The 24,694-nt window shown below is 38.7% G+C and overlaps 1 protein-coding gene across 2 annotated transcripts in view; it reads right to left on the bottom strand.

Moving 5' to 3' along the window:
- Positions 1-554: 554 nt before the first annotated feature.
- Positions 555-24,694, bottom strand: part of Dcr-2 (Endoribonuclease Dcr-2) — a 57,718-nt gene continuing 33,578 nt past the window's right edge. For both annotated transcript variants that reach the window (XM_088230168.1, XM_088230169.1), the window contains 13 exons: positions 24,330-24,468; positions 22,418-22,626; positions 19,837-19,919; positions 17,907-18,124; positions 16,444-16,622; positions 14,979-15,215; positions 14,603-14,738; positions 12,604-12,792; positions 10,983-11,087; positions 8,863-9,018; positions 5,743-6,105; positions 2,649-2,833; positions 555-1,199 (listed from right to left, as the gene is read on the bottom strand). In XM_088230168.1, the coding sequence (XP_088086294.1) occupies positions 1,043-1,199; positions 2,649-2,833; positions 5,743-6,105; positions 8,863-9,018; positions 10,983-11,087; positions 12,604-12,792; positions 14,603-14,738; positions 14,979-15,215; positions 16,444-16,622; positions 17,907-18,124; positions 19,837-19,919; positions 22,418-22,626; positions 24,330-24,468 (2,356 nt within the window). In that variant the 3' untranslated portion in view covers positions 555-1,042. The remainder of the gene's footprint in view (positions 1,200-2,648; positions 2,834-5,742; positions 6,106-8,862; positions 9,019-10,982; positions 11,088-12,603; positions 12,793-14,602; positions 14,739-14,978; positions 15,216-16,443; positions 16,623-17,906; positions 18,125-19,836; positions 19,920-22,417; positions 22,627-24,329; positions 24,469-24,694) is intronic.

Here is a 24,694-nt window from a genome sequence, read left to right as displayed (position 1 = left end):
GCATTCACACGAGTCTACATATTGGATCAGTTTCTAGATCCGTATTTTACAAGCTGAATAATTTCTTAAATAACAATTTCGTAAAAAAACATTACTAATTCCAAATCAGGACATCGTATAAGGCACACTTAAATACTTATTTACATTTAATGTTCGATAAAATTCAGTCTTAATTTGAAAAATATACAGTGTTTATTTCCAAAAGATTTTCGAATAGGAAGGGTCCGGTAAATACGTGGACTTTCATGTCGACATTTACCTCTTGTCGAATTAACTCACCGGACAAAGTACCGACTTCTCCACAAATATTTGGACATACTTATGATGGAAATCTACCTGTTCATCTCCGCAAAACAACATCATTCATCTCCGAGATACTATCATAAAGCGAAACGAGTTTCTTTTAACCCTTTGCCGGCCAGTTTGCACTCCAGACTATTTTTGGTACAACATATCGACAACTCCAGAGCATTTTATGCAAATTCAAGCAAACATGTTCATGATATTCAAAATAAAATAATCTAATGGTGGCAATTATTTGAAATTTAAAAAAATTTACAAATGCGTTTTTATTAAATAACATTCATTCATTCATCAACATCGTCATCGAGTGCAACTGGAAATAATTTTATAATGTATTTTACTGAATGTCATAATGGTATAAAAGATTTGGTACATTTGACTCCAAAAAAATAAAATATATAAAAATAATACATCATCGGTGACTGCAACTGTAACTGCAGTAAAAGTGGTACAGGGACTAGTCTTTATAACGAATTTAGAGCACTTACTTTTGAATTATTGCTATTTTTACTGTACATAATGTTACTTTTTCTGATACTCTGATCTTTTCTGATATATTAAGAGAACGGTTTTTAGATTCCCCAGTCAAAAAATTTGATTGCTAGTTGTGCGGTATTGCAGGATCACCGATGATGTACCGTCGTCTAACAGAATACTGTTTAACAATATATTCCATAATTTATAAAAATAACAATGTAATTATACAAATCTTGTTTTCTCTATACTTATGTGAGGGTTATTAATTTGTGGCATCGAGGAGCCGCAGGGCTATTTTGGAGGCTGCCCGTTTGGCCAGCGCCGTGTTCCGCCCGAAGCCGTGGACCACCACGTCCTCTCCTTTGACGCGCAGCTTAAGGGGAACCATCATCTTATTGTGACCCACTGAACGGGAACTCCTGAGTAACGGGGAAGAATTAATAACATCGATTCTTTCTTAACCTGGCCGGACCGAAGGGGAGGATTCGAATCCCCCATAGACCGATTTGGTCAATTTCACTTTAAGTACATAAGCATTCGGCAAACTAACAAAAATGAATAATAATTTGCACGGTCATAAACACTTCCAATGTTTTGTTCTCCTGATGCCATACACAAGTAGGGGCTGGGGTCGTTTGATCCCCCTGTTCGGATCATGTGTAATTTTTGGATGCTTAGTGAGGGAAAGGTTAAGGTTTATTTTTGATATGCACTCGGGAAGTAACATTTTGTCAGAAGATTAGAACTGGATGTACTTCGGCTGTCCAACCCAAAAAACATGGAATCGTGAAAATTGATTCTTTGAATCGGAATCTAAATAAAAAGGGTATTCTGTATATTTAAGATGCGAGAACTGACGCAACTCGAGAGACTTCGACAGTTTGTTTGCGTATTGTTCATAGATTTGTACACAGAACATTCGCACTGTTGATCGTAAACAAATCATAGAAAACGTCCAAGTAGTTTTCTACGAATTTGATTGTATATTTAAAGGGCATTATTTTGACTGTGGTGTAGAAAATGTTCTAACTGCTCCGATGTTTTCTGCAAATATTGGTAAACGGAAATAAATAAAAGTAACTTCCGCTATAGTCAAACAACTTGGACATTTAAATTAATGTAATGGCCGGGATGTGGGTTGGAATAATCTCCAATTGCTAGCGAAGTATAGCACTTAGAGTTTGTAGTACATAAAGATATCGTAGTATGCTGTCCAAACCTGTACACAACCTATTTTTGGCATTTTAAGGGTTGGATGTTATCTGCATAATTACGTCTAATTTAGAATGAAAATTTACGGCTGCCAGCGTTTTTGGTACTGTCAACTAAAATTTTATATTTGACCATGACCATCGATCTAGATTCATCCGTTGTGAGGGTGGTAAACTTACTGCGTAAAAAAATGTAGTTTTTTTTTTACATGAATTCAGAAATGAGCCAATTACAATTTTAAAACTCAAGTGGATACAGATGTTACGTGACATAAACAAAGAGAAGAGACATCCTGGGTTCAAGTTCTGAACGCCGGTATAATGTCCCGTATTCTTGGCACGTATATATACTTTATAATTAAGTAGTTTTAGTTTTTCTTTTTTATGTTATTTGTTTTATTAGTATAGGACTACTTACGCTCTAAAGATAAAAAATCTCCATCTTAGAACAGGCTGTGCCATGTTAGATGGAGACTATCATAAACAGAGAACACTCCGTTTTCATTTTACATTAATTGGTTTTACATAGATGTATATGATTTTTTTGCAATAAATTTATAAATAAATAAATAATAAATAACCTTCATCTGAACACCCGAGTCTTATTCGCTCTCTGCGATACTTTATAAAGATGACGGAATATAATTCGGTACTAACTGGAACGAAGGAGCGGCGTGCACGTGTTCATATATCAATCGCACGGGATTGATGGGCACATTCTCCATAAAGAGGGCGATCTCCCGGTGCATGATGCGATACACGACCCTCCACACGGTGGCCAAGTCGCCCCGGCAGTCCAGGAAGATAGCTCCGATCACAGCTTCGAGTAAATCTCCCAGGGCCTGTGAAAATATGCATTATAAAGAAACGGGGATTGATTGCAACATTATATTCAATTTCGCGCCATGAGATTAGGCAGCTTATTTTATCTACGCATGCGCAATCGTCACCGCGCATATTCCGTTTATTACTATTATTTGTTGGCGGGCAGCCTTTGCCGGTGCGCCCATACCTCGTGTACTGATTTTTGTCCGCGTTCTTCCTTCGACGATTTTTGAACTGGCCGACCGAATCGGAATGGACAACTAGGATTGGCAATTTATTCCAGTCTGAAATGGCCCGGCTGGAAAGGAAGTTTTTCTCGGGATTGAGGTGGAATTGGGGACGATAGAGCTTCCAGTTATGACCCTGTAAATTTGTGTTGGGATTCAATTGATACGTCTCATACAGGGGGCAGTCATAGTCGTCATCATCGCTTCCTAGTTGGAGCATATGGTATCCACAAAGAGCCTCTGTGCATCTCTATCGGCTACCAACTGCGTTGCGTCCCCCCGAGTCAGCTTCATGTCTCGAAGTTCCGACATAAACTGCCTACGATCTGTCAGCAGTGGACGTCCAGGACGACGAGAACCAGATGTCTCGTGAAGTAGGCAATCGTAGTTAAGGTTCTCATGAGGCATCCGGAGTATAGGGCCAAGCCAACCGTATCGCCTCCGCTTGACGACGGCAGTCACTGGAGTTTGCTGCGTCCATTCTCTTATTACTTCATTCCTCGCAAAGTCAAACCACCGCACACCCGAAATTCTTCCGAGACACTTAAATCAGAATTTTACTATTTTGGGCCCTAGTGAGGTGCCATGATTCGCATCCGTAGAGGATAGGTGTTATTTAGGCGGCATTTGGTTTTCACTGAGTAAATATCCGATCTCAAGACAGCCTTCATACTGTTGAATGTGGCGCCTGTTACTCCTAACCGCACTCTCAGTTCTTTTTGAAAGCTGCCATATTCTGTAACATACACTCCCAGATTGAAACTCTCGGCCCTATCGATGATTTGGTTTGACAGACAGGGGATTTTGAACATCAAGGCACGAAGTATTACACAGTACATGGGAATACCTATTTAGCTTATTTACGGTGATCTGAAGATCCCCGACTGAATCGTCAATTACATCATACCGCATCATCGGCATACTCTAGGTCGCGGAGTTTTTGGGAGAGCAAAATGGATATTCCTCGATCCAGTGGAATTGACTTTCTAAGGATGATTTCCATAAGGATTATAAAAAGGAACAGTGCAAGGACGCAACCTTGGGTATCGAGGCCTAATCACTGAGTGCCTAATAAATTTGTAATCACAGAGTATCTAATGAAAGTCCCCTCTCATCTCTCGTTATTCTAATGATGTAAGTCCTAGCGCCTTTAATCTACCGCCATAGGGCAGGGCAGGGTATCTTCGGACTTTTTCCAGTAGCTCGATGTCTTAAGTAAAGTGGGGACTCCATACTCCAATAAAGGTCTCACATAGGTCGTGTATTTTTTTAAAAACATCTCTGGAGTAATATTTTGGAATGCCTTCATAATGAAAACCGGTTAAACATTAACTTTTCAAATCATGCTGAAAGTATGCAGTACCATAGAATAAACTCTCTTAAAAATCGAAGAATAATGTTAGACCAGTTATTTTTATTCAAATTAATAAATGATTCTCCAAACCTACTTGAAAGACTTCCATTCCGTGTGCCATCTAGACCGACAAGACAAAATCTTCTGTTTTACACTGAAAACGCATCAACAAACTATTTTAAACAATCTACAATACCTAGAATATGCGACCAATATAACAATATATTTACCGAGGCTGATATTTTTTGTGACAATGTTTGTAAATTTAGGTAAAAAATTATAGAAATTTTGAGAGAAGCAGATATTTAACTTTATTGTTACTATTATATACATATTTTTTAATTTCGTTTCTTTTACATTTATTATATTGAACATAATTTAAATTATTGTATTAAGTGTAACCAATTTTTTTGGTGTGTGCATGAGTTTCTTACACTAATATACAAAGAAATTGGCAATATGTGTGTGTGTTTATTTACCTAATAAAATAAAAAATAATGAAATACATTTGTCAAAAAAATAAATGTTTCGCACAAGCTTTGAAATTATGCAATATACCAGATCTGGTAAAATCGTGGCTCAAGTGAGACAGACTATGCTTCATGCGGGTTAATGGAGTGCGTTAGAGGGAAAAGAAAATATACATATTCCGCGCAGAGCCAGCACATACGCATAAATGAAACGAACGTATAAAACAGTATGCAAACAAAACAATGGTGGATTAAGCACTCCAAACCTTCACTGTACATATTCTTATTGCTCGGTAGCTAGCTTTACCAGACTTATCATGATATAATATTATTAAACTGAATAATATACGAGTTGACAAGTTGTACGGAAATGCACTGCCAGTGTTTTCGGTCGGGAGTCGCCTGCGAATGGAAACCCGTCGGTTTAACACTGTAAAACTCCATACCGCGGCAAGTTGAAAGTTCATACTTATGCGGAAGTTCAATTGTTGTTTTAGAACTGCACTATCTAAGGACATGTTTTTAACTGTGTCATTTTAATGCAAATATTGCGAAGACTTTTAAAATTTAAAACAAGAGTTGAGTTTTTAGTATTTGTAACGACCATAGGGAATGTTCCAGCGCTTTATTAAAGATGGCTCTGTCCGTGTTATTTAACAATGTGTTGTACCGAAGTTTCCATAGTGCTGTACTATGCCCGAAGCGCATATTTGCACAGTGCCTGGTTTAAATAAACTAGAGAATGTCATACAGTGTGTCAAGTGGCCACATAAACCAGCTAATGAGAGGTAACGAGCCCTGTAAATGCCTACACTTTCATAATTCCACCTCGAAAATATTTTCCCTCTCTGTTGCGATAAATTTAAAATACGTACCTTCGGAACTTCGACGTACTCGGCGACATTGCAATCATCCTCCTGCAGCAGGTGGAGGACAGCCTCGTCGATTAGGTGTTTCTGCCCAATCTGGTGTTTGACAAACTGGGCGATGGCGACGTCCAGCTCGACGTTGGACGACTGCAGGAAGCGGTGAAGGCCGAGGCGGACGCACATAGCCGCCAGCGTCGTGTTGTTTACGAGCGCCGAGCGCAGGTCGCTGACCTCGCCCGGGTCGCGCGACGCCGCCCGCTCGTGCACGTGGCACGTCACAAGCGCGTCCAGCACGGCGTCCCCGAGGAACTCCAGACGCTGGTAACTGCCCGTCACGCGGTTGCGCACGTTGGACGAGTGGGACATGGCCTGCAATGTTTACACGTCTCTTCTGAGAGCGTCGACTACACTCGACCCTAGTGTGGCTATGATTTCAGAGCAGGTCGCTGACCTTGCCGGGCCAACAGTTCGCCGTCCGCTCCTGCATATTGTACGCCACAAAAGTGTCCAGCGTCGCGTGAATTGTCATGTAAGAAATGCGGCAAATTTCTTATTTTTGGTCATAAATTGATACTATTACTATCATCAATTCGAGAAAAGATAAACCTTTGGCACCCACCCACAAACAAACAAAAAATGCTAGATAAAACAGGTTTCTATTCAAAAATAAAAATAAAAATCAATAAAACTTTTATATCTGTCATTGAATGTTTGAAAAATGGCCGGCCTGTGGCGTAATCTTTTTGACAACCAAATAAGATGGAAAGTAATACTTCTTAGCCGAGAAAAGTGGATACAAGAACTGCGCAGTGCAGTGATCAAAATAAAAAAGGAGGGAGAAAAGAAACTGCGGTTTGGCTAAACATGTTCACGGGAGCCCGGTCTGCAGACGGGTGCATCTCCAGCAATCCTGGGATTGTGTTTAAAAATGCTACACGGAGAAAATATTTCAATGGTCATAAAATTACTTACACGAGTTATTTTTAAAAATTAAATCCGTTGAGAAATACTTTTTTTGGAACTCAATGTTCTTTTCTATTCTTTTGCAAGAATTAATTCATAGCCAGCTCAAACAGCGAGTGTAAAATAAATAGAGATCAAAGGTCAAACAGTTTTTGGCAAAATGACTTTCAGACATTTTTCTGACCTTTGTTTATTTTTTATAAAATGGCAGCTCCTACAAAATTTGGCAGATAAGCCCGTTTTATATTGGTCAGCAAATGGTACAAGATCTTGTGCAGAATTTGGTCCAATAAATATTGTGTCGTAAATACACAAATTGGATGAAATATGTGGTCAAATTCCAAAAACATAAAACATGTCCTATTTTTCAAACAATATTTGGGCCAATATCTGCGCGCGCATCCCACTATAATATTGTTAACTGTCATCTGTCAGATTCAATTTTCAAGGCGTATTGAATTATTTGTAGTTGCTTGTGTAATTTTATTTATTTAATTTGAATGGAAATTTAGAAAGATTATTATAAAATCAACGATTTATTTATTGAAAAAACAAAATACGTATATGTCGTATATCTACGAGTACCTAGATTACGTTTTTTTATGTTTTCTTGAATTGTATTATTTTCTAGATATGAATATAAATCAATGGTAGTGATGGAACAATTAGCGAAAATTGTAAAAAGGGGATTAAAAACGGAGCATTCCTTTTGATTTTTTAAACCGTAATCTAAAAACGCTGAGCCAAATAATACTATTCATCATCATTCTATATCTGGTCCACAGTTGGATCATTTGGTGTCCATAAAGAGCCATGTTATTTATTCAGATACAAATCTATCAATTAAAATACAAATAAAAGTACACGACATTTATGTTTGAATGCGGTTTATTTCAAAGGCAGTTGAAGAAGAGATCATATTAATAACTATTGTTCCGTAAATACACAAATTGGATGAAATGTGTGGTCAAATTAGAATACGTCCTATTTTTCATACAATATTTCAGCCAATATCGGCATGCTTACGCGCAAGAAACTGCCCAATGTAAAACAGCTAATAAAATGGCCCAAGATTTGGCACAATAATCATTGTTCAAAAAACTGCACAAGAACTTGCGCAAGATCTTGTACCATTTTACGCCCAATGTAAAACGGCCTTTAGGGATTTATACGGTGCATTGCCACGGTGTCACTGCCCGTCGGAGAGGATTTATATGAAAAGCTGTCGTCATCAATTATTACAATAATCCATTATCTAATATATATTTTAATGATAATTAGATATAATTATTAACGTATTACAACATAGATGAAGAACACTGTAGAGAAGGTAATATAGAAGTCTAGGCATCTACAGGGCTTACGATCTGTCATTGGCTGGTTTAAGTGGCCACTTTACACGCTGTGTAACATTCACCATTCTGACCATATTTTATTTTTTATTAATTTGCACAACAACAGGGACTCCTGGCCCAATTACAGTTGTGAATTACATCACAAAACACCCAGGCTCGAGAAAGATCACATTTAATTTTTGTGTTCTCACCGGGAATCGAACCCGGAACCTTCCGTGTGTGAGTCAAGCGTCTTGACCACTACACCACGGAGGCTGCCATTTCGAACAACTGTTTTCCTTCGATTCTTTCATCTGTTGATATTTGTGAAGTTAAAGAGCTGAAACCTTTATTTATGCGGGTGAGATTCATCTAATTGAAATATTTCACCTACATACTATGCAACACCTGAAAATCTTTATTTTTCAATTTCTATACTTCTTCATGGACCAGGGGGATTGATCAACAATATTTTGAGTTTGTTAAAATTTTTGTAGACAAGGACTGGATTCAACTCCCTAGGAAGCTGAAGAATGTTACTCAGTGTGTGAAGTGGCCACTTAAACCAGCCAATGACAGGTCATAAGCCCTGTAGATGCCTAGACTTCTGTATTACCTTCTCCAAAGTGTTCTTCATCTATGTTGTAATATGTTAATATTAACAGCTCCCCGGGGAGTTAAATTCCAATCCTTGTTTACAAAAATTTGGAAAAAATTCAAAATATTGCTAATTAGATATAAGTTTATATGTATTAGGACATTCATGTATTACACTTGTACTATTTTAAGATTAAATAATAAAAAAAAGATAAATAAATAAATGTCTGACCTGCAGCAGGAGGCTGGGATCCTCAAAGGTGTAATCGAGGATACTTTGAATCTGCGGGATGGTGTGATCCAGGAGAAATGAAACTTGCTCCAAGCTAATGTTACCTTCCTTCAGAGGAGATGGAATTTGTTTCTCTAGCAATTTACTCAAATCCTCCTGAAAAGCGAGCAGTGCAATTTACAAGGAATACTAAAATATGTTAAATAAAACGTCAGAGTTAGCAAAAAGCAACAGATCAACTACAGTAAAACATCTGTTTTACGCTTTTCAAGTGAGCAGCGAAAAAAAGTGTTAAACTGAGGAAAACGCTCAAGTGAGGAAATGAAAAACTGCAGAAATATTGTAAAAACGGTCTTGACTGGGGATTAATTCATATTTACCTATGATTTCAATAAAAATATTTTGTATTTTTTCGATCAATAATACAATATGTTTTTTTAATTGAATAAAAAAAAATATTTAAATAATTTCATGCAAGTACTCAACCTAAAAACACGAAAATAAAAATTAGAATTAGCATAAAATAAACACAATGATTTTTTCCCTAAATATTGTGAAATTTTGATATGGTATCACTTTTTTTAGTATGGCAACACAGAATTTCAACTGTCATTTACATCGCGGCAAAACTGTTTAAACAATCTTCTTTCCAAATTATGTTCATAACTTCAAATAATATTTCTATTGCCAGAATTTTAAACATTCTGTATCGTAATTTATTGATGTAAAATTCAGGTCAATTACAATTATTAAAGGTCAATTACACTGAACCTTCTTTGAATTTAGTTAGAGACAACAATTTACGCATTTTTTATTTACCTTGATTTTATTCACCATTTTGTGCAAACACGGCGGTGCGCGGCTCGGCGTCTTTTGACGGATCGAATGCGTTTTGAAATTTTTGAAACATAAAACCGGAGTTGCGAAAAACGTTAATTGGGGAAATATTTGAATGAGAATGTATGGAAAAAAAAATGGGACCTAAACATTTCGGCGTAAAAGGCGGGAAAATGTAAAATTGAGGAACATAAAAATGAGGTTTTACTGTAATAATTAGTTCTCATTGGTGAGAATCCAACTATTAGTTTTTAAATGTAAACAAATGTTTTCAAATGTCTTTTTGTCATTCACGAAACCTAATTCCATCATCATACTCTATTAATGACAATTGAATAACTACTGTCCCACAAATCAGAGATCTCGGGGTAACTTTTGATCAAAAGCTAACCTTTACGCACCATAGAATGATTATTGCTAGTAAAGCTATGCAGATGCTGGGCTTGATTATCCGGAAAACAAAAAAAAATGTAGCATCGTTTCAATAAAATCTCTGTATTGTGCTATGGTCCGCACACAACTGGAATATGAATCGTCAGTTTGAAGCCCCTTTAACTTGGAAAGAGTTCAGCGGAAGTTTTTACGCTACATACAGTTTAAAAAGGGTAAACCTGTAGACGAAATTTGCTACTAAACTTTGATGTCCGAGTTGACGTTGCCATTGCTCTCCACCAGAAGGACAATTGCTGACCTCACTGTGATATGCACCATAATAGACTGCCCAAAATTACTGTCCCTGATAAAGTTTCGTGTAAGGACAAGGACCACCAGACTCCGACACATGTTCCTTCACCCACCATGGTCCCCTCCCCTCCCCCAGTGAGCATCCACAGAACTGCTAATAATTATGCTGAGCTGTTGGACTTGCTCCGCGCCACTCCTGCTGTAATTAAATCAGCTATCCTATCCATTGAATGGTCATCGCCTCGATTCTCCCCTTTTTAATGTGTTTAATGATTCCATTCATCATCACCTTATTTCTTTTTGAGAATTAATTACATATTTAGTGTCATAATTATGATTTTATTTTATGTTAATTTCTAGAATAATTTATGTACTTTTTAACTGTATTCTGTTAGAGCCCCTGGGGATTTATTAAATTAATTAATTCGTTTTGAACGCTCCACATGCAGAGAAAATTTAAATGATGGCGTCACGAGAACGACATTTTAGTGGAGATTAAAAAATAATAGTGATATTAAATTCAATATTTAGGATTTGTTAAATCACAAAAAAATACTGTCTTCCGTGTTAATAAAATTTTTCCAAGAATAAAAACTCACTTTAGCCGGCAAAATATTGAACCACTGCATGAGACGCAGACAACCCTCGACTCCTCCATCTAGCAGGTACACACCGAGTAAGGCCTCGACGGCATCTGCCACTACCTGTGAAAGATTATTCCAGATTTCTGTGAAAGATTATTCCAGATTTTGAGTGTTTTTAAATAAAAATCATAAAAATATTTTTTAAGAGAGAAGGCTGAGAAATTTGTTTCGTGCAGTAAAAACATTGGAAATTATTTTATTTAATAATAATAATAAGGTTTATCTGGTACAAGAGTTTAAAAACAATTTGATATTTTATTTTAATAAATTTGTGAGATTGGACCGATCTGGATCTTTTTGCTCTATCGCATAGAAAAAAGGCTTTCCAAATTTTTGGTTAACAACAAACGTAAAATGGACGGTTTCAGATTGCTTTTGCGACCTACGGCCCATTGTTTTGCTGTAAACTAAGGCTATTGATGATCCTAGAACGATTTCCATCCATACGGGAGGTTCTAAGACTGTGGCCCCTTATTACTCCGAGTTCTGGATTCTCCCTGCAACTCAATGGCCAAAATATTGAAAAAGTCGACAAATTTAAATACCTCGACAGTATGATCACAGAGCCGCTCATTCCTAGATTAAACACATAATTTAATCATCCCGTGCCGCCTCAATAAGATGAGGTTATTCTTTTGTGACAATAATATCAATTTGAAACTGTGTCGAAGAATAATCGAGTGCTATGTGCAGTCGGTTCTTTTATATGGTTCGGAAATATGGACCTTAAAAGTGCGCACCGAGAACCAGTTAGAAGCATTTGAAACGTGGTAACATCGCAGAATGCTTCGTGTATCATTGACCGAGATGGTGACAAACTCAGAGGTCTCACAAAGAGCAATGCCGATAGAGAACCCTCGTTGAATGTGAAGATTCGTAGAAACTCATATCTGGGGCACCTGCTGCGTGGAGAGAAATACCATCTTCTCAGAACGATCTTAATGGGCAAAATAGATCAACATTGGTCAGTAAGAGGCGAACATCCTAGCTGCGCAATATCAGAGATCGGGCCAGAATATCACGAGTAGAACTGTTTCGGAGTGCGAAATACAGTGATCACCAATATAGGGGGCCCTGACACGGGACACGAAGAATAATGAAATGAGATTTTTCGGAAATACATACGGTTTGCAGGAATAAATTATTTACCGCACAAGACCAGTGATAATACAAACCGACGGCTTATGAATAATAGACTGATAATATACTTTCTTACATATAAATGTGAAGCATCTTTGGCCAAATGACAAACTTTGATTTAACCATATAAGTCATTCTTTGGTTTGACCCCTGCGATTGTGAACGCTCTCTCGGGGCAGAGAAGGCGTTACTAGCACGTAATTTACAGACTAATTGCGCTAGTAACGATTTCTCTACAGGCAGTGGAGCGTTCAGAATGGCATCGCCAGTCATGAAAAAGTGCACATTGCGGTTTCGCAGGATAACTCTCCTTAAATTGGATCCACGAGATTTCTGTGAATACACTCGAATTACATAAAAAACATTATAAAAACAGTAGAGGGAGTTCAGCAGATTCACTGTGCGACTTTCACCGGCCCCTGCTGGCCTTCCTCACCTTGTCCTGCATAGACTGGCGGGCGAGAAACACGTCCATGCCCTCGGCTACGCGCTGCGGCCGCTGCTGGTCTTCCTCGGCCCACTCCCACATGGCGGACGTGAGGCAGGTCAGGCTGGTCTCCGACAGCTTCCCACTCAGCATCTCCTCCCGCGGAAGGTTCAGGGAGTACAGCACGGAAGGGCACACCTAAAATTACAATTTTATTTACACTTTAATGTATTTATGTTTATAAAGGGTAAATAAAATAAAATATTTGATCACAAATACCGATAAAACTTTATTGAATCAATTTAGAGGATATGCAGCAGCGGAGCAGTTTAATAAATAGGTATTTGAATTATTATTATTATTAATTTTAAGCGGGAAGCTTAAAGCTGATATGCTTAAATCTATTTAAACGAAAGTTAGTTGTTGGCGCATGGTTGAGCCGATAATTTGTTTCAATGTATTTTAGCCAGAAGAATCGCATGTAAGTAGATATTGGCTAATTTTGATTTGTGAGGTTGCCACGCCTGACGGGATATTTTGTTGGTTGGCAACACTGCTCGCCCTCCGCACCACTCTTCGCTTTTTCAACGAGTTACGTTCGCACGTTTTTCTGATTGTTGAAAAGTATTTTTCGCTATAAATCGCAACATTTTATCATCCATCGCCATTGATCATCATCCGCCGCGCCCCCTCCAGACTCCAGACAATTGTGTGCATGCAGTTTTCCTGACCGCCAGTTTCCCCGTTAGCGCGTGAGCTGAGGTTAGTCAGTGTTATTACATATTGATTTTCTCTGGTTCAAGTACATCTGAATAGATTGTTGGCTGCACAATCCACTAGCTCACATCGGCAGTTTTGGAGAAAATAATTTGATTGTCCGCTATCATAAAATATATTTAACCTTTGTGGGGCGACGGTCTTATAATCTCTCACCAAACCATTCACGCGCCATGCCACTTTTGATTGAATATTTATCTTCATGATTGTATTATGAATAAGGCACTTATAAATTAATGACCAAACTTGAGAAGACCTAAGCTGTTCAAAGAACATTTTGGAGAACTAAAATAAACATTACAGTCCCATAATTTACGAAGATAATGTGAACAAAAAAGATTCATAGTAAATCATGGCAGTAAATCAATCGCAAAAGGAGAATTCTATTTACACGGATTCTCCATAAAATGATCCGGCTCGAAGGACCATTTTATGGATGATCCTTAAGATAAAAATAATTTAATTTAATTTACTTTTATACAATGTTGAATTATCTATCCTTACCTCTGTTTTGTATAAATACACTGAACTCCTTAATAAAGATACCAGTCTCGAAGATGTCGCGAAAGCGATGAAACCGGTCACTGGATATTCCAAATTAGTGGATTAAAGTATCACTCATCTTTTATTTCTATAATAAATTCTAGTATTGTATTGGAAGAATTGAGGAAATATGGATGTTTCAATATAGGCAGTGTGGTGCATGTTACAGTGTGTAAAGTGGCCACTCAAACCAGCCAATGACAGGTCGTAAGCCCTGTGAATGCCTAGACTTTCATATTCCCTTCTCAAAAATATTTTCCCTCTGTTGCAACAAATTTAGATCTGTATAACTCCCTACGGAGGAAAATTTGGACACAACACTGTTAAAAAAACTTAATTTTGAACAAGTTAATATTTATTTAATTACCAACCGGTTTCGAGCTTCCCCATTCCTTACTAAACTTTAGCTAGACAAGGAAGCTTGTGTAATTTGAAATAATTTGTAGTGTTCTTTTCTCTTCTTTTTGATTTACATTAGATTACTGTTCATTTTATGTTCGAGAATATTTTTCAACTCACTGTGATGTTACTTGTGAAAACCTGTAATTGGCTTATTTGCAATTTATTTTGTTTTATATTTAAGATAAATATAGCTGTTGGTTATCCAAATAAAGAATAATAATAATAATAACAATAAAAGCCTTTTTATTTAATTTTCATAATACAAATTAAATTTATTGAAACTCACCCCAGATTCCATAAGCATCTCTTGTAGGGCACGAGGAGTGCAGAATCCGGGGACGATGCTATCGTTCTTGGGAGAGAACTGATCCACCTTCAAACGGCCAGGAAGTTCTTTGGCGATTCCGCAGTAATATAGATTCCTGTTAAGTTTAGCACAATGTGTCAAATTTTTGTGTATTTGCATTCATACAACTAAAAATATTTTAATTTTAGAGCCATTTACTAGCTGTAAATAATGGTCCTAAAAATGGGAATCAAGATGGGGTAGAGCGGGGTTCTCGCCGCGAATATGTGGTTTTTTACTCGGGTGACCGCAATAAGATTATATTAATCCGGGCTCAATGATAGTCAACGGCTCAGGCCATATAATAACTGAGTACCTGTTGCTGACCAGGCGGCCCTTGATGCTGGTGAGGTGGCCCTCGTGCAGGCCGGGGAAGCGATGGAACAGGAACAGGCTGGCTCCCAACTTGAGCAGCGAGTCCCCGAGGGTCTCCAGGCGCTCCAGGCTGAAGGTGTCGTTGGTTCGCGCCGTCGTGAGAGCCTCCAGCACGCTGCCCAGTTCCGGCCCGCGCGGGCTGGCCCGGCGGGACAGAATGTCGACGCTGTCGTCGTACCTGTTTGGGAAGACTTTGTTTTAAAGGAAAATATCGTTGCCATTCAGACAAATCACTAGCACTGACTAGATCCATAGAGTGTGCCGATTGAAGCGTAAAATTAGGTTCTTTAAGAGGCAAACGTCACTGAGTTAACTTAGAATAAGTTGCATAATTCAGAAGGATTTGTTTTTCATTATGAGACTCGATACAACATTTTTACCGAAATATTTAGGTCCCATTTTTTTCCCTACATTCACATTCAATATTCCCCCCATTTGACGTTTTTCATGACCCCGGTTTTACGTCGAAAGTTTTTCATAACTCATCTGTCAAAAGACGAGCCGCGCGCCGCCGCGTGAATGGAGAATAATTTCGAGGTAAATAAAAAAATATGTAAATTATTGTCTCAAACTAAATTCAAAGTAGGTGCAGTGTAACTGACCATTTTGTTCAAGTGTCTAATTTTGCCATTTTACTAAATAGTGACATGCAGTTGACGTATGTTTAGGAAGATTAGTCTTTACATCGATAAATTACGATGCAGAACATATAAAAATTGGCAATAGAAATATTATTTGATGTTATATACACAATGTGAAAAGGAGATAGTTTAAACAGTTATCATAAAAGTGCGAAATTGCCGCGATGTAAATGACCATTGTAATTTTGTGGTGACATACTAAAAAAAGCGATACCATATAAAAAAAATTGTTGTATGCATTTTATGCAAATTTAAATTTTTATTTTCGTGTTTTAAAGGTTAAGTACCCAGATAAAATTATTTAAACATGTTTTTTTTTATTCAATAAAAAATAACATATTGTAGTATTGCTTGAAAAAATACAAAATATTTTTTATTAAATCATTGGTAAATATGAATAATCCCCAATCATGACAGTTCTCACAATTTTTCTGCAGTATATTTAGTATAGTCTTGTACAGTAATGATATTTTAATGAAATGGAATTTTTTCCATACATTTTTCATTTCCTCACTTTAGAGTTTTCCTCAGTTTTACACATTGTTTTGTTGCTCCCTTGAACAACGTACAACAGGGGTTATACCGTATATCATTGCGCTGGCAATATCTGTTAAGTGAACTTTCTTAAAAGTATTTTAAATTTCCGTTTGAAAAAAATTCTAATGCAAAACACTTCTACAGAACCATACGGTGATATTACTCGGGTTATATATTCTCATTGTCTATTCAAATTTGATACACTATTACGATAGGATAAATTCTTACTTGTAGGGAGGGGGGCAGATGGCCCGTTTGGCCTTGATGACCTCCCCTAGGGTGGGCGCGGCGGAGGCGGAGAGGGGGGAGACCTTGATCTTCTGGTTGATGAAGCGCTGAAAGCACTCGATGTCGCTCACCGACACCGTGTCGAAGTTCCGTTCTATGTCCACGGGCTCCATGTCCTCCTGTTAACACCCCCATCGGAGTATAGCAATCCACTACTCGTATATAGATAGACATTGTGACATTTGGCTGTACTCAAAATACTGTTAATAAATAACCTAATCCAAACTACCTAATTTTAACTTAAACTATTTATTGATAATAAATTCTCGATGGATTTCCTTCGTCAACAAGTTAACGGGGTATGCTATTTTATATTAATTTTTCCCAATTGTTTGCACAGAATCGCACACAACTACAAATAATTACGCAGAGCTGTTGGACGTATTCCACACCGCTCCTCTTGCAATTAAATCGGCTGAGTGGCCATAACCTCAATTCTCTGACTCTTTTAAATGTTAACAAATTACAACAGGGATGGAGAACATTTCAGAGAAGGGAATATGGAAGTCTAGGCATGTACAGGGCTTGTGACCTGTCACGGGCTGGTTTAAGTGGCCACTTTACACACTGTAACATTCACCATTTTACCCATATTCGAACATCCATATTTCTTCAATTCGTCCACCTGTTGATTTAAGCGAATGCTCCGCGTGCGGGCCCAAAGTTACCTAAGTTCATTAAGAGGAGCACATTTGAGCGAGGCACAGCGGGGCGGCCGTTTCGGCTACCGGCCTCGCCGATTCGTCACCTGTCACATTACCGTCGACATTCGAGTGTCCGGGTACCGAAATCGATTTAATGCGGTCACGGTCACAGACACGGTTAAATGCCTGCGGCGGGCATTGCGAGATTAATTTAAAATTGATCTCAACCGAGCTCGGGACTTGAAAAGCTGTCGGACTATTCGTGATTGTATATCATTGTAATTAATTCAAACTGTCAGTAGAGTCACATCTTGCTGGAGGGTGTGATTCGTTAAAATGCTGCGAACGCCCAGTTGCATTCCACCGGCAACACTACTGACTAGTCCTACTCGTTAGCGTCCACGTCGTGAACCCCGGGCAATGGGATCACACTCGTAACAGTGTGATTACAGCAGATAACGAGAGGATGAAAGGCGAGTTTCTGGCGCCTCCAAACTAGAACTATCCCGCTAAGGGAAGGTAACCCCGACAGAAAAATCCACCAGAGAAGGCAACGAGAAACCACTCTGGTCATCTTTTCCCACTAATCATTATGGCGAGTATATCCAATACGCAGTTGTCCTGGCTGTGAAATACAAGAGTAGCGCAGAACCGAGATGCTTTTGCTGTAGTGATCGCCAACATCAGGGGGGCCTGACAAGGCACAGTAAGAAGAAGTAATTAATTATTGTGAAATATAGCTGTAGATTAAGCGCCCACCTCCCAGGGAAATTGGGCCTTAAGTTTCTTGAGGGCCAGCTGGTAGTTCTGTTGAGGCCTCTGCAGGTGCGCGGGGGAGACGGGGGAGTCCGACAAGGGGGCCGGGTTTGGAGTGAGCGAGGGGGAGGGGGAACGCCGCCCCCGCTTCACGCCCCCCTCCCGGTTCTGGCTCTCCACGAGCGTGTGTATGTCCTTCTGCAGCGGCTGCCATTTTACACCTAAGAGTACAAATTTATTACTACAGTACGATTTATTATTACAAAACAATACAAAGTACCATGACTACAGAATGATTTATCACACAATGTCATTAGTAAAGTAATTTTTTTCTAAGAACACCTCTCCCTATCTTTCTGATGGCACTGCAGCCCATATTGAGCTTTGGCCTCCGACTCTCTGTCCTCAGCCCCTGGCCACTCAGCCACTCAGCCACCCCTACCGATTCGCCATCCGGAGAAGCTGCACCGCATCCTTTCTCGTTTCATCCCCCCATTTAGCCTGGGTCTTCTCATTAATCGCATTCCACGTGTGGGTCCGCTCACTGGTCATTTAGGGACGCGTAATTGGGGCATTTGCTGTGCATTTCCAGCCCATCTTAATCTAATTATATGCCGAGATGCTCAGGGCCATCAACTTTTACTTACAAGGCGTATACTACAATATATAATGATGGTGAACAATCTAAGTTACGATCAATCCGTGCGCATCATAACTGCATTATCCATTCCTTAATAGCAATTTAACAGTGATAGTATTTACTAATCGTCCTTACGGATGTAGGATTCTGGTTGCCGAGGGTTGGAGCGCCTACCCCAGTCAGAGATCAGCAGAGAAGACACGAGGTTGCAGGTTAATGCGTATTTATTACATGGCAAATAAATAGTGAATTGTGTTGCGCGAGTGTTACGGCAATGATGGGTTGAAGAGCGTCTTCGGGCTGGCAGGACTGACTGCGCCCTGTGGTCTTTTTATAGATCGCGTTCCTTTGTTGTTCATATCTCGATGGTAGGGACGGTGTTAATGTACTGGCAGAACGATGCTCTCGTCTTTTTGTGCAATACTATTAGAGTAGCATAATTTGTTGTATTGGATTCTATAGAAAATGATGATATTGCTTCATCTGTCATCGCACTATTTCAGGTAAAATGTTTTAGCACGTGTGTCATCGATTATGGACTATGAACCCCACATGGACAATGGAAGTAGGTTGTACACTTAAATGGAGAAGTAGACCAATCCTCTTTGACGGAAAGTTGTATTAATTTTCGATTGATTTTGCAGCATCAGCATTATTATTATTATTATTGGTTATAGGCAGGCAGCCTTTGCCGATGCGCCTATATCTCGTGTACTGCTTTTTATCCAAGTTCTTCATCTTTTGAAAAAGCTTCGTTTGACTATCAAACTAAGCAAAAAAAAAAAAATATATATATATAAATTTATGCATATTATCATCGCTACGATTTTTAAAGGTGGCGTCATTGTTTATTACTCCGAACGTGACGTCACTAGTTCTCTTCAGTGAGTTGTTCTGATTGGTGGGATGGTTTCCCGGAAAGCAGAAATCTATCACAACAGTCTATCATTGATTGATTTAGAAGAACTTGTGAAGTCATTATAGTAGTTCATTTTTATTTATTTTTTCATACATCTGAGAGTTAAATTAAATGATCTAATTATTACAGTGAGTAAGAAAACACTTTTGAGATCTATTTTTTTGTAGCACTGAACTTCCTCATTGGAAATCTATAAATAACACTCCCCGGCAGCATGATCATCAGGCGACTGTCCTTGAAAAATCTTACTAAAATGTTTTTTCTTTCAATGTGTAATCTGTTTAAGTCGAAAGTATTTGAGAAAAAGTGTCATTGGTGCTCAATGGTTTAAATGTCTTTAAAATGAAAAGGCAATTAATATGGATCGTGTTTACCAGTCGGTAGCTGGACATAACCGAGACCGGCTTCAGCGGCGATGGTAGTCCGCAACTCCTCGGCTTGAAGTAGCATTGTCATTCTGAAAATAAATTTTATTTAATACATTAATTAGGATGATACATTCATACATGCTACAATTCATTTTAAAAAAAATATTTTACAATTGAGAAAAAAATCTATAAAACATTTATTTTACTTGCGATGATACTTTTCTCTTTTATTTGTTTTATGAAATTTACTGATTTTTTCCAAATGCACATGTAATTAAGTCGCTCCCACTTTGGACGCAGTCACAGTAAATGTGTTTAAAAGGACAATCATCATCATCATTCCTTTTTCATACATAGTAGTGGATAGGGCCATGTGATTGCGGCATACCAGCGATCATTTCTGATAAACACAAACTTACCCTTCACGCTTTAGTCCAGTGACTATGAAATATTGCAATGGGAAAATTTGTCGGGAATCAACCTACAGTAGTCTTAAAGTGAAAAACACTCGTCCCGGCTCTCAGTGCGATTCTGAATGATCCGGCGGGGGTAGCGTGTAAATTATATGTAAATATTTTAAAAAAAAAGAAATATTTGCGTTCTTATGATTTACCCAAATATTTAATTTTGAGGGCCATTTTCAACGAGTTGTAAATAACTCACTATAAGAAAATGGGAATTGAGGTAAGGTAGAGTGGGATTCGAGCCACGGACTTTTGAGCCGTAAGTTCCGAGACACTAGCCACGGTACCACAACCCGATTCAACACGTTCCCTACCCCCGTGAGTGTTCAGAATACCAGCCCTGGTTCTATTTGACACACGGAAGTGTATTCTTCATACCGTCCACATGTTTATTTATTTATTTACTATTCATAAACGTCTAGAGGGCTCTTTACAAAAAACGGATTAAATGTACAGAAAGTATATACGAGATGTGTTCAGAAAATGACGGGAATTTTTTAATTTTGCAGGTTTGGAGAGTCCGATTGTCAAATTTTCTTTTAGTTATGTTGGTATACATGCCACTGAAGTATGCTCGAATTTTCAGCTGTATTCATTATTTACTTTATCTGTGGCAGCCGCTAAGGTAAGATGTGTTTTTATTAGCTCGGCGATTTTTTTTTGTTAAAATAATGTATCAAAGAGTTTGTATCAAATTTTGTGTAAAAATGAAGTAAAAGTGTAACAAAGTGTGTGAAATGTTAACAAAAGCCTATGGTGAGTCTGCTATGAGTAAAAAAAGAGTTTAAAGTGGTATATAAGCGTTTGCAAGATGGCCCTGACACCCCAGCACATCAACAACCGATGAAAAAGTCAATGAAATGGCTATGAACGATTGCTGAATCACAATCAGAGAAGTCGCTGATGATGTTGGCATATCGATTGGCTCATGCCATGAATTTTTTTCAAATGTTTTGAGTATGAAACGCATGGCAGCAATATTTGTTCCAAAATTTTTGAATTTTGAACAAAAACAGCGGCGAATACGAGGTGTCACTAAATGAAGTCAACAACGATGCAGAATTACTGAAACGTGTTATAAAAGGTGATGGGTTTACATGTCACAATTTAGTGACATGTAAATATGGCGTTCTATACAAATGATAACTAACCCCAAAGGAAGAAACTAGACAAAAGGGTCAATTACAGTGCACCTGCTTTGAATTTAGTTTAAGACAATAATGAGTTGTTTACCAGCTTTTATTCTTTAGCAGTGGCGCAAGATACCGTTTTCAGATTGACATAACTTTGGCTTTTTGACACATGAAATGAATTTCTAAAGATAGAACCGGGGAGATGGAAAATGTCAATGAGGAAGTTCAGTGGTTTTTTTCAAATTTTTATCATCGGTGCTACAATTTTTTAAAGTTTTGTATTTCTGAAATAACTCCGCGTGTGACGTCAGAGGTTCATTTGCGCTTATTCTCATTCAGTTCTTCCCATTGGTCCAGAAGCGACAAGCAGACCGGAAATCTTCCATAGCTCTCAGACGTTGGTTGATTCACATGAACCAGTGACGTCATTTAAAGTAGTGCGTTTTTATCAAAATATTTTTTATTATTTTTTCTGTACATTTTCAAGAAACTTTGCTGTACAATTTAATGCTCTAATTTTTACCCCACGTAAGAAAACATTTTTTGTATCCAATTTCCCGTAGGGCTGAAGTTCCTCATTAGGGGGAATATTTGTGCGAGAATGTATGCAGGAAAAGGGGACTTGAACATTTAGACGTGAAAAGCAGGAAAATGTAAAAATGAGGTTTTACGGCATGTAATTATAAAGACCGATGCCTGCCAAGCAAAGTAGGGACATACCGATGCAGAATCGAGGGCAAAAGTGTCGCCTTCAGCCATAGAACTCCGGGGAAAGAGTAGACGGTACAAAACTCGGGAATGAGGTACAGGTTCCCCGCTCTGTGGCCGTCCACGCTGTGGGCAAAGCGTGTCTTGCTGTTGTTACTCAAGCTGCTCGCCAACATGGTGCGAGGGAGCAATGCGTTCATCTTATTGCTAAGGTAATTCTATGTTTTACGGCATGTAATTATAAAGACCGATGCCTGCCAAGCAGAGTAAGTAGGGACATACCGATGCAGAATCGAGGGCAAAAGTGTCGCCTTCAGCCATAGAACTCCGGGGAAGGAGTAGACGGTACAAAACTCGGGAATGAGGTACAGGTTCCCCGCTCTGTGGCCGTCAACGCTGTGGGCGAAGCGTGTCTTGCTGTTGTTACTCAAGCTGCTCGCCAACATGGTGCGAGGGAGCAATGCGTTCATCTTATTGCTAAGGTAATTCACCTGCAAATACACCACACAAATCTACATTTGAAGCATTCACTTTGTAGGTATTCATTATAATTAAAATAACAACACTCGTTAACTCTGTTTTTAATCACTTATTATTTTAATTCAATTACCGACCGGTTTTGGAGCAACACATGCTCCTTTATCGAGGGTGCTTATTGATAATTTGTTACCTCTATTTATGTATTGGACTTAAGACACACAAAATAAAATAAAACACGATTTACATTTAATTTTTAACTAGATCTTAATAAAGTTGAGTTGAAAAAAACCAGTTGGTAATTGTATTTTTTAAAATAAGCGGTTAAAAACTAAATATTTTATTTTAATGAAAGAATACACAATTTGTTTTATATAAAAATGAACAAAAAAATCCCAATGAGGCATAGTCTGTCTGTAGGTATACTGCGTTTATATTGTATAACAACAAAAAACCATCACGTCGTTTCTCCGTAGGAGTGGGCAGAGAGGATAGAACGCCATATCACTCTATTTTTGCAAACAGACCTCAGTTCCTCTACATTCATACATCTTCTCATGCACGCACGCCGATTATTCCTACTTTTGACATGTCCATCTTCAAGTATTTGATGGACTTGATCGTGCCATGTCTTTCTCAGTCTTTCTTCGTTTTCTGCATATTTCAACATTCGGGTCGTAGATCCTTTTAGCCGTTCTTTCGCTCTACCTATCCAAACCAACGCAGAACCTCTTTCTTGATTCTGTCGATAATGCATATTTCAGCCTTACACAGTTCACGGATCTCACATTTGTGCACCTATCATACATCGTTTTACCACACATTCACCCGAGGGATCGATTTCGACAGCATTTAACCTACTTTCATCATCATTTTTCCAATTCCATACTTCGCTCCCAAATATTAGAGTTGGCACTAGAACTCCATTGTTAACTGCTAGTTTAGCCTCCCGAGATAAATATTTGTTTGCCAAAAAAGATTTCAGTGCACCGTTCACCCTGTCCCCGGCACTCACCACCCTTTCAATATCTTTCTCGGTGTTTCCATCCCTAGTAAAGATACTTCCCAGATACACAAATTCTTCTACCTGATTCAGAATATCTCACTTTTATAGTGAACACAAAAAATAATATTTCCTTGTAAGGAATACATTATAACCAGATCAAGTTTATTTTTCATTTCATTTTCATGAAATACTTATAAAATATTACGTAGCACATTTTAACACAATACCAAATGAAGGTTATTTTACATTTCAATTAGTTTAATTTAGTATGTTTAATTCATCGGAAAATAGCCAAATTAGAAGAAAACATTTTTTAATGCACACAAATAGGAGGTAAGGAAGTGAGGTTAGATTAGATTTAATAAGGTGCAGTGCGCCATTGTTGGAGATGAAGTTAGGTCGGGTGAAGTCAGGTCGGGTGAAGTCAGGTCGGGTGAAGTCAGGTCGGGTGAAGTCAGGTCGGGTGAAGTCAGGTCGGGTGAAGTCAGGTCGGGTGAAGTCAGGTCGGGTGAAGTCAGGTCGGGTGAAGTCAGGTCGGGTGAAGTCAGGTCGGGTGAAGTCAGGTCGGGTGAAGTCAGGTCGGGTGAAGTCAGGTCGGGTGAAGTCAGGTCGGGTGAAGTCAGGTCGGGTGAAGTCAGGTCGGGTGAAGTTAGGTCGGGTGAAGTTAGGATGGGCGAGTTCATACAGGGTAAAGTCGGGTTAGGTAAGCACCTCCAGCAGCGGTTGGTTAGCGGGCCCCAGGACAGTGAGTCCGTACTGTGTAAAGAAGTAGTCGGCGAACGTTCCCCGGGACGGCTCCGAGAACGTGGAGGATGGGCTCATGTGGCTGCAAACTCGGGTCACTATGTGTCTGTGGAAAGTACGGTAAGGTTAGGTTAGCGACAGAATTCGTCCGATACAACACGCACTCAAACAATGTTAAGTATTCTAAAATCTCTCGGTCTTCGATCCGTGCCTCATGTCTGAGGATGGTGATTGCGCCTGACTCCCCGGCATGGCTCATCTGTGGACAGTCTCCCTCCAAACTATCAAGAGTTCCCCCTAGAAATATGTTCAAAGAACTGCAGGATTCTTTT

Source organism: Micrasema longulum, unplaced genomic scaffold (genome assembly GCF_059751315.1).
Source record: "Micrasema longulum isolate JH-2025_06_02 unplaced genomic scaffold, ASM5975131v1 h1tg000739l, whole genome shotgun sequence".
Lineage (NCBI taxonomy): Eukaryota > Metazoa > Arthropoda > Insecta > Trichoptera > Brachycentridae > Micrasema > Micrasema longulum.
The sequence above is the reverse complement of the archived record's forward strand: the minus strand, read 5'-3'. Positions and strand labels throughout refer to the sequence as shown.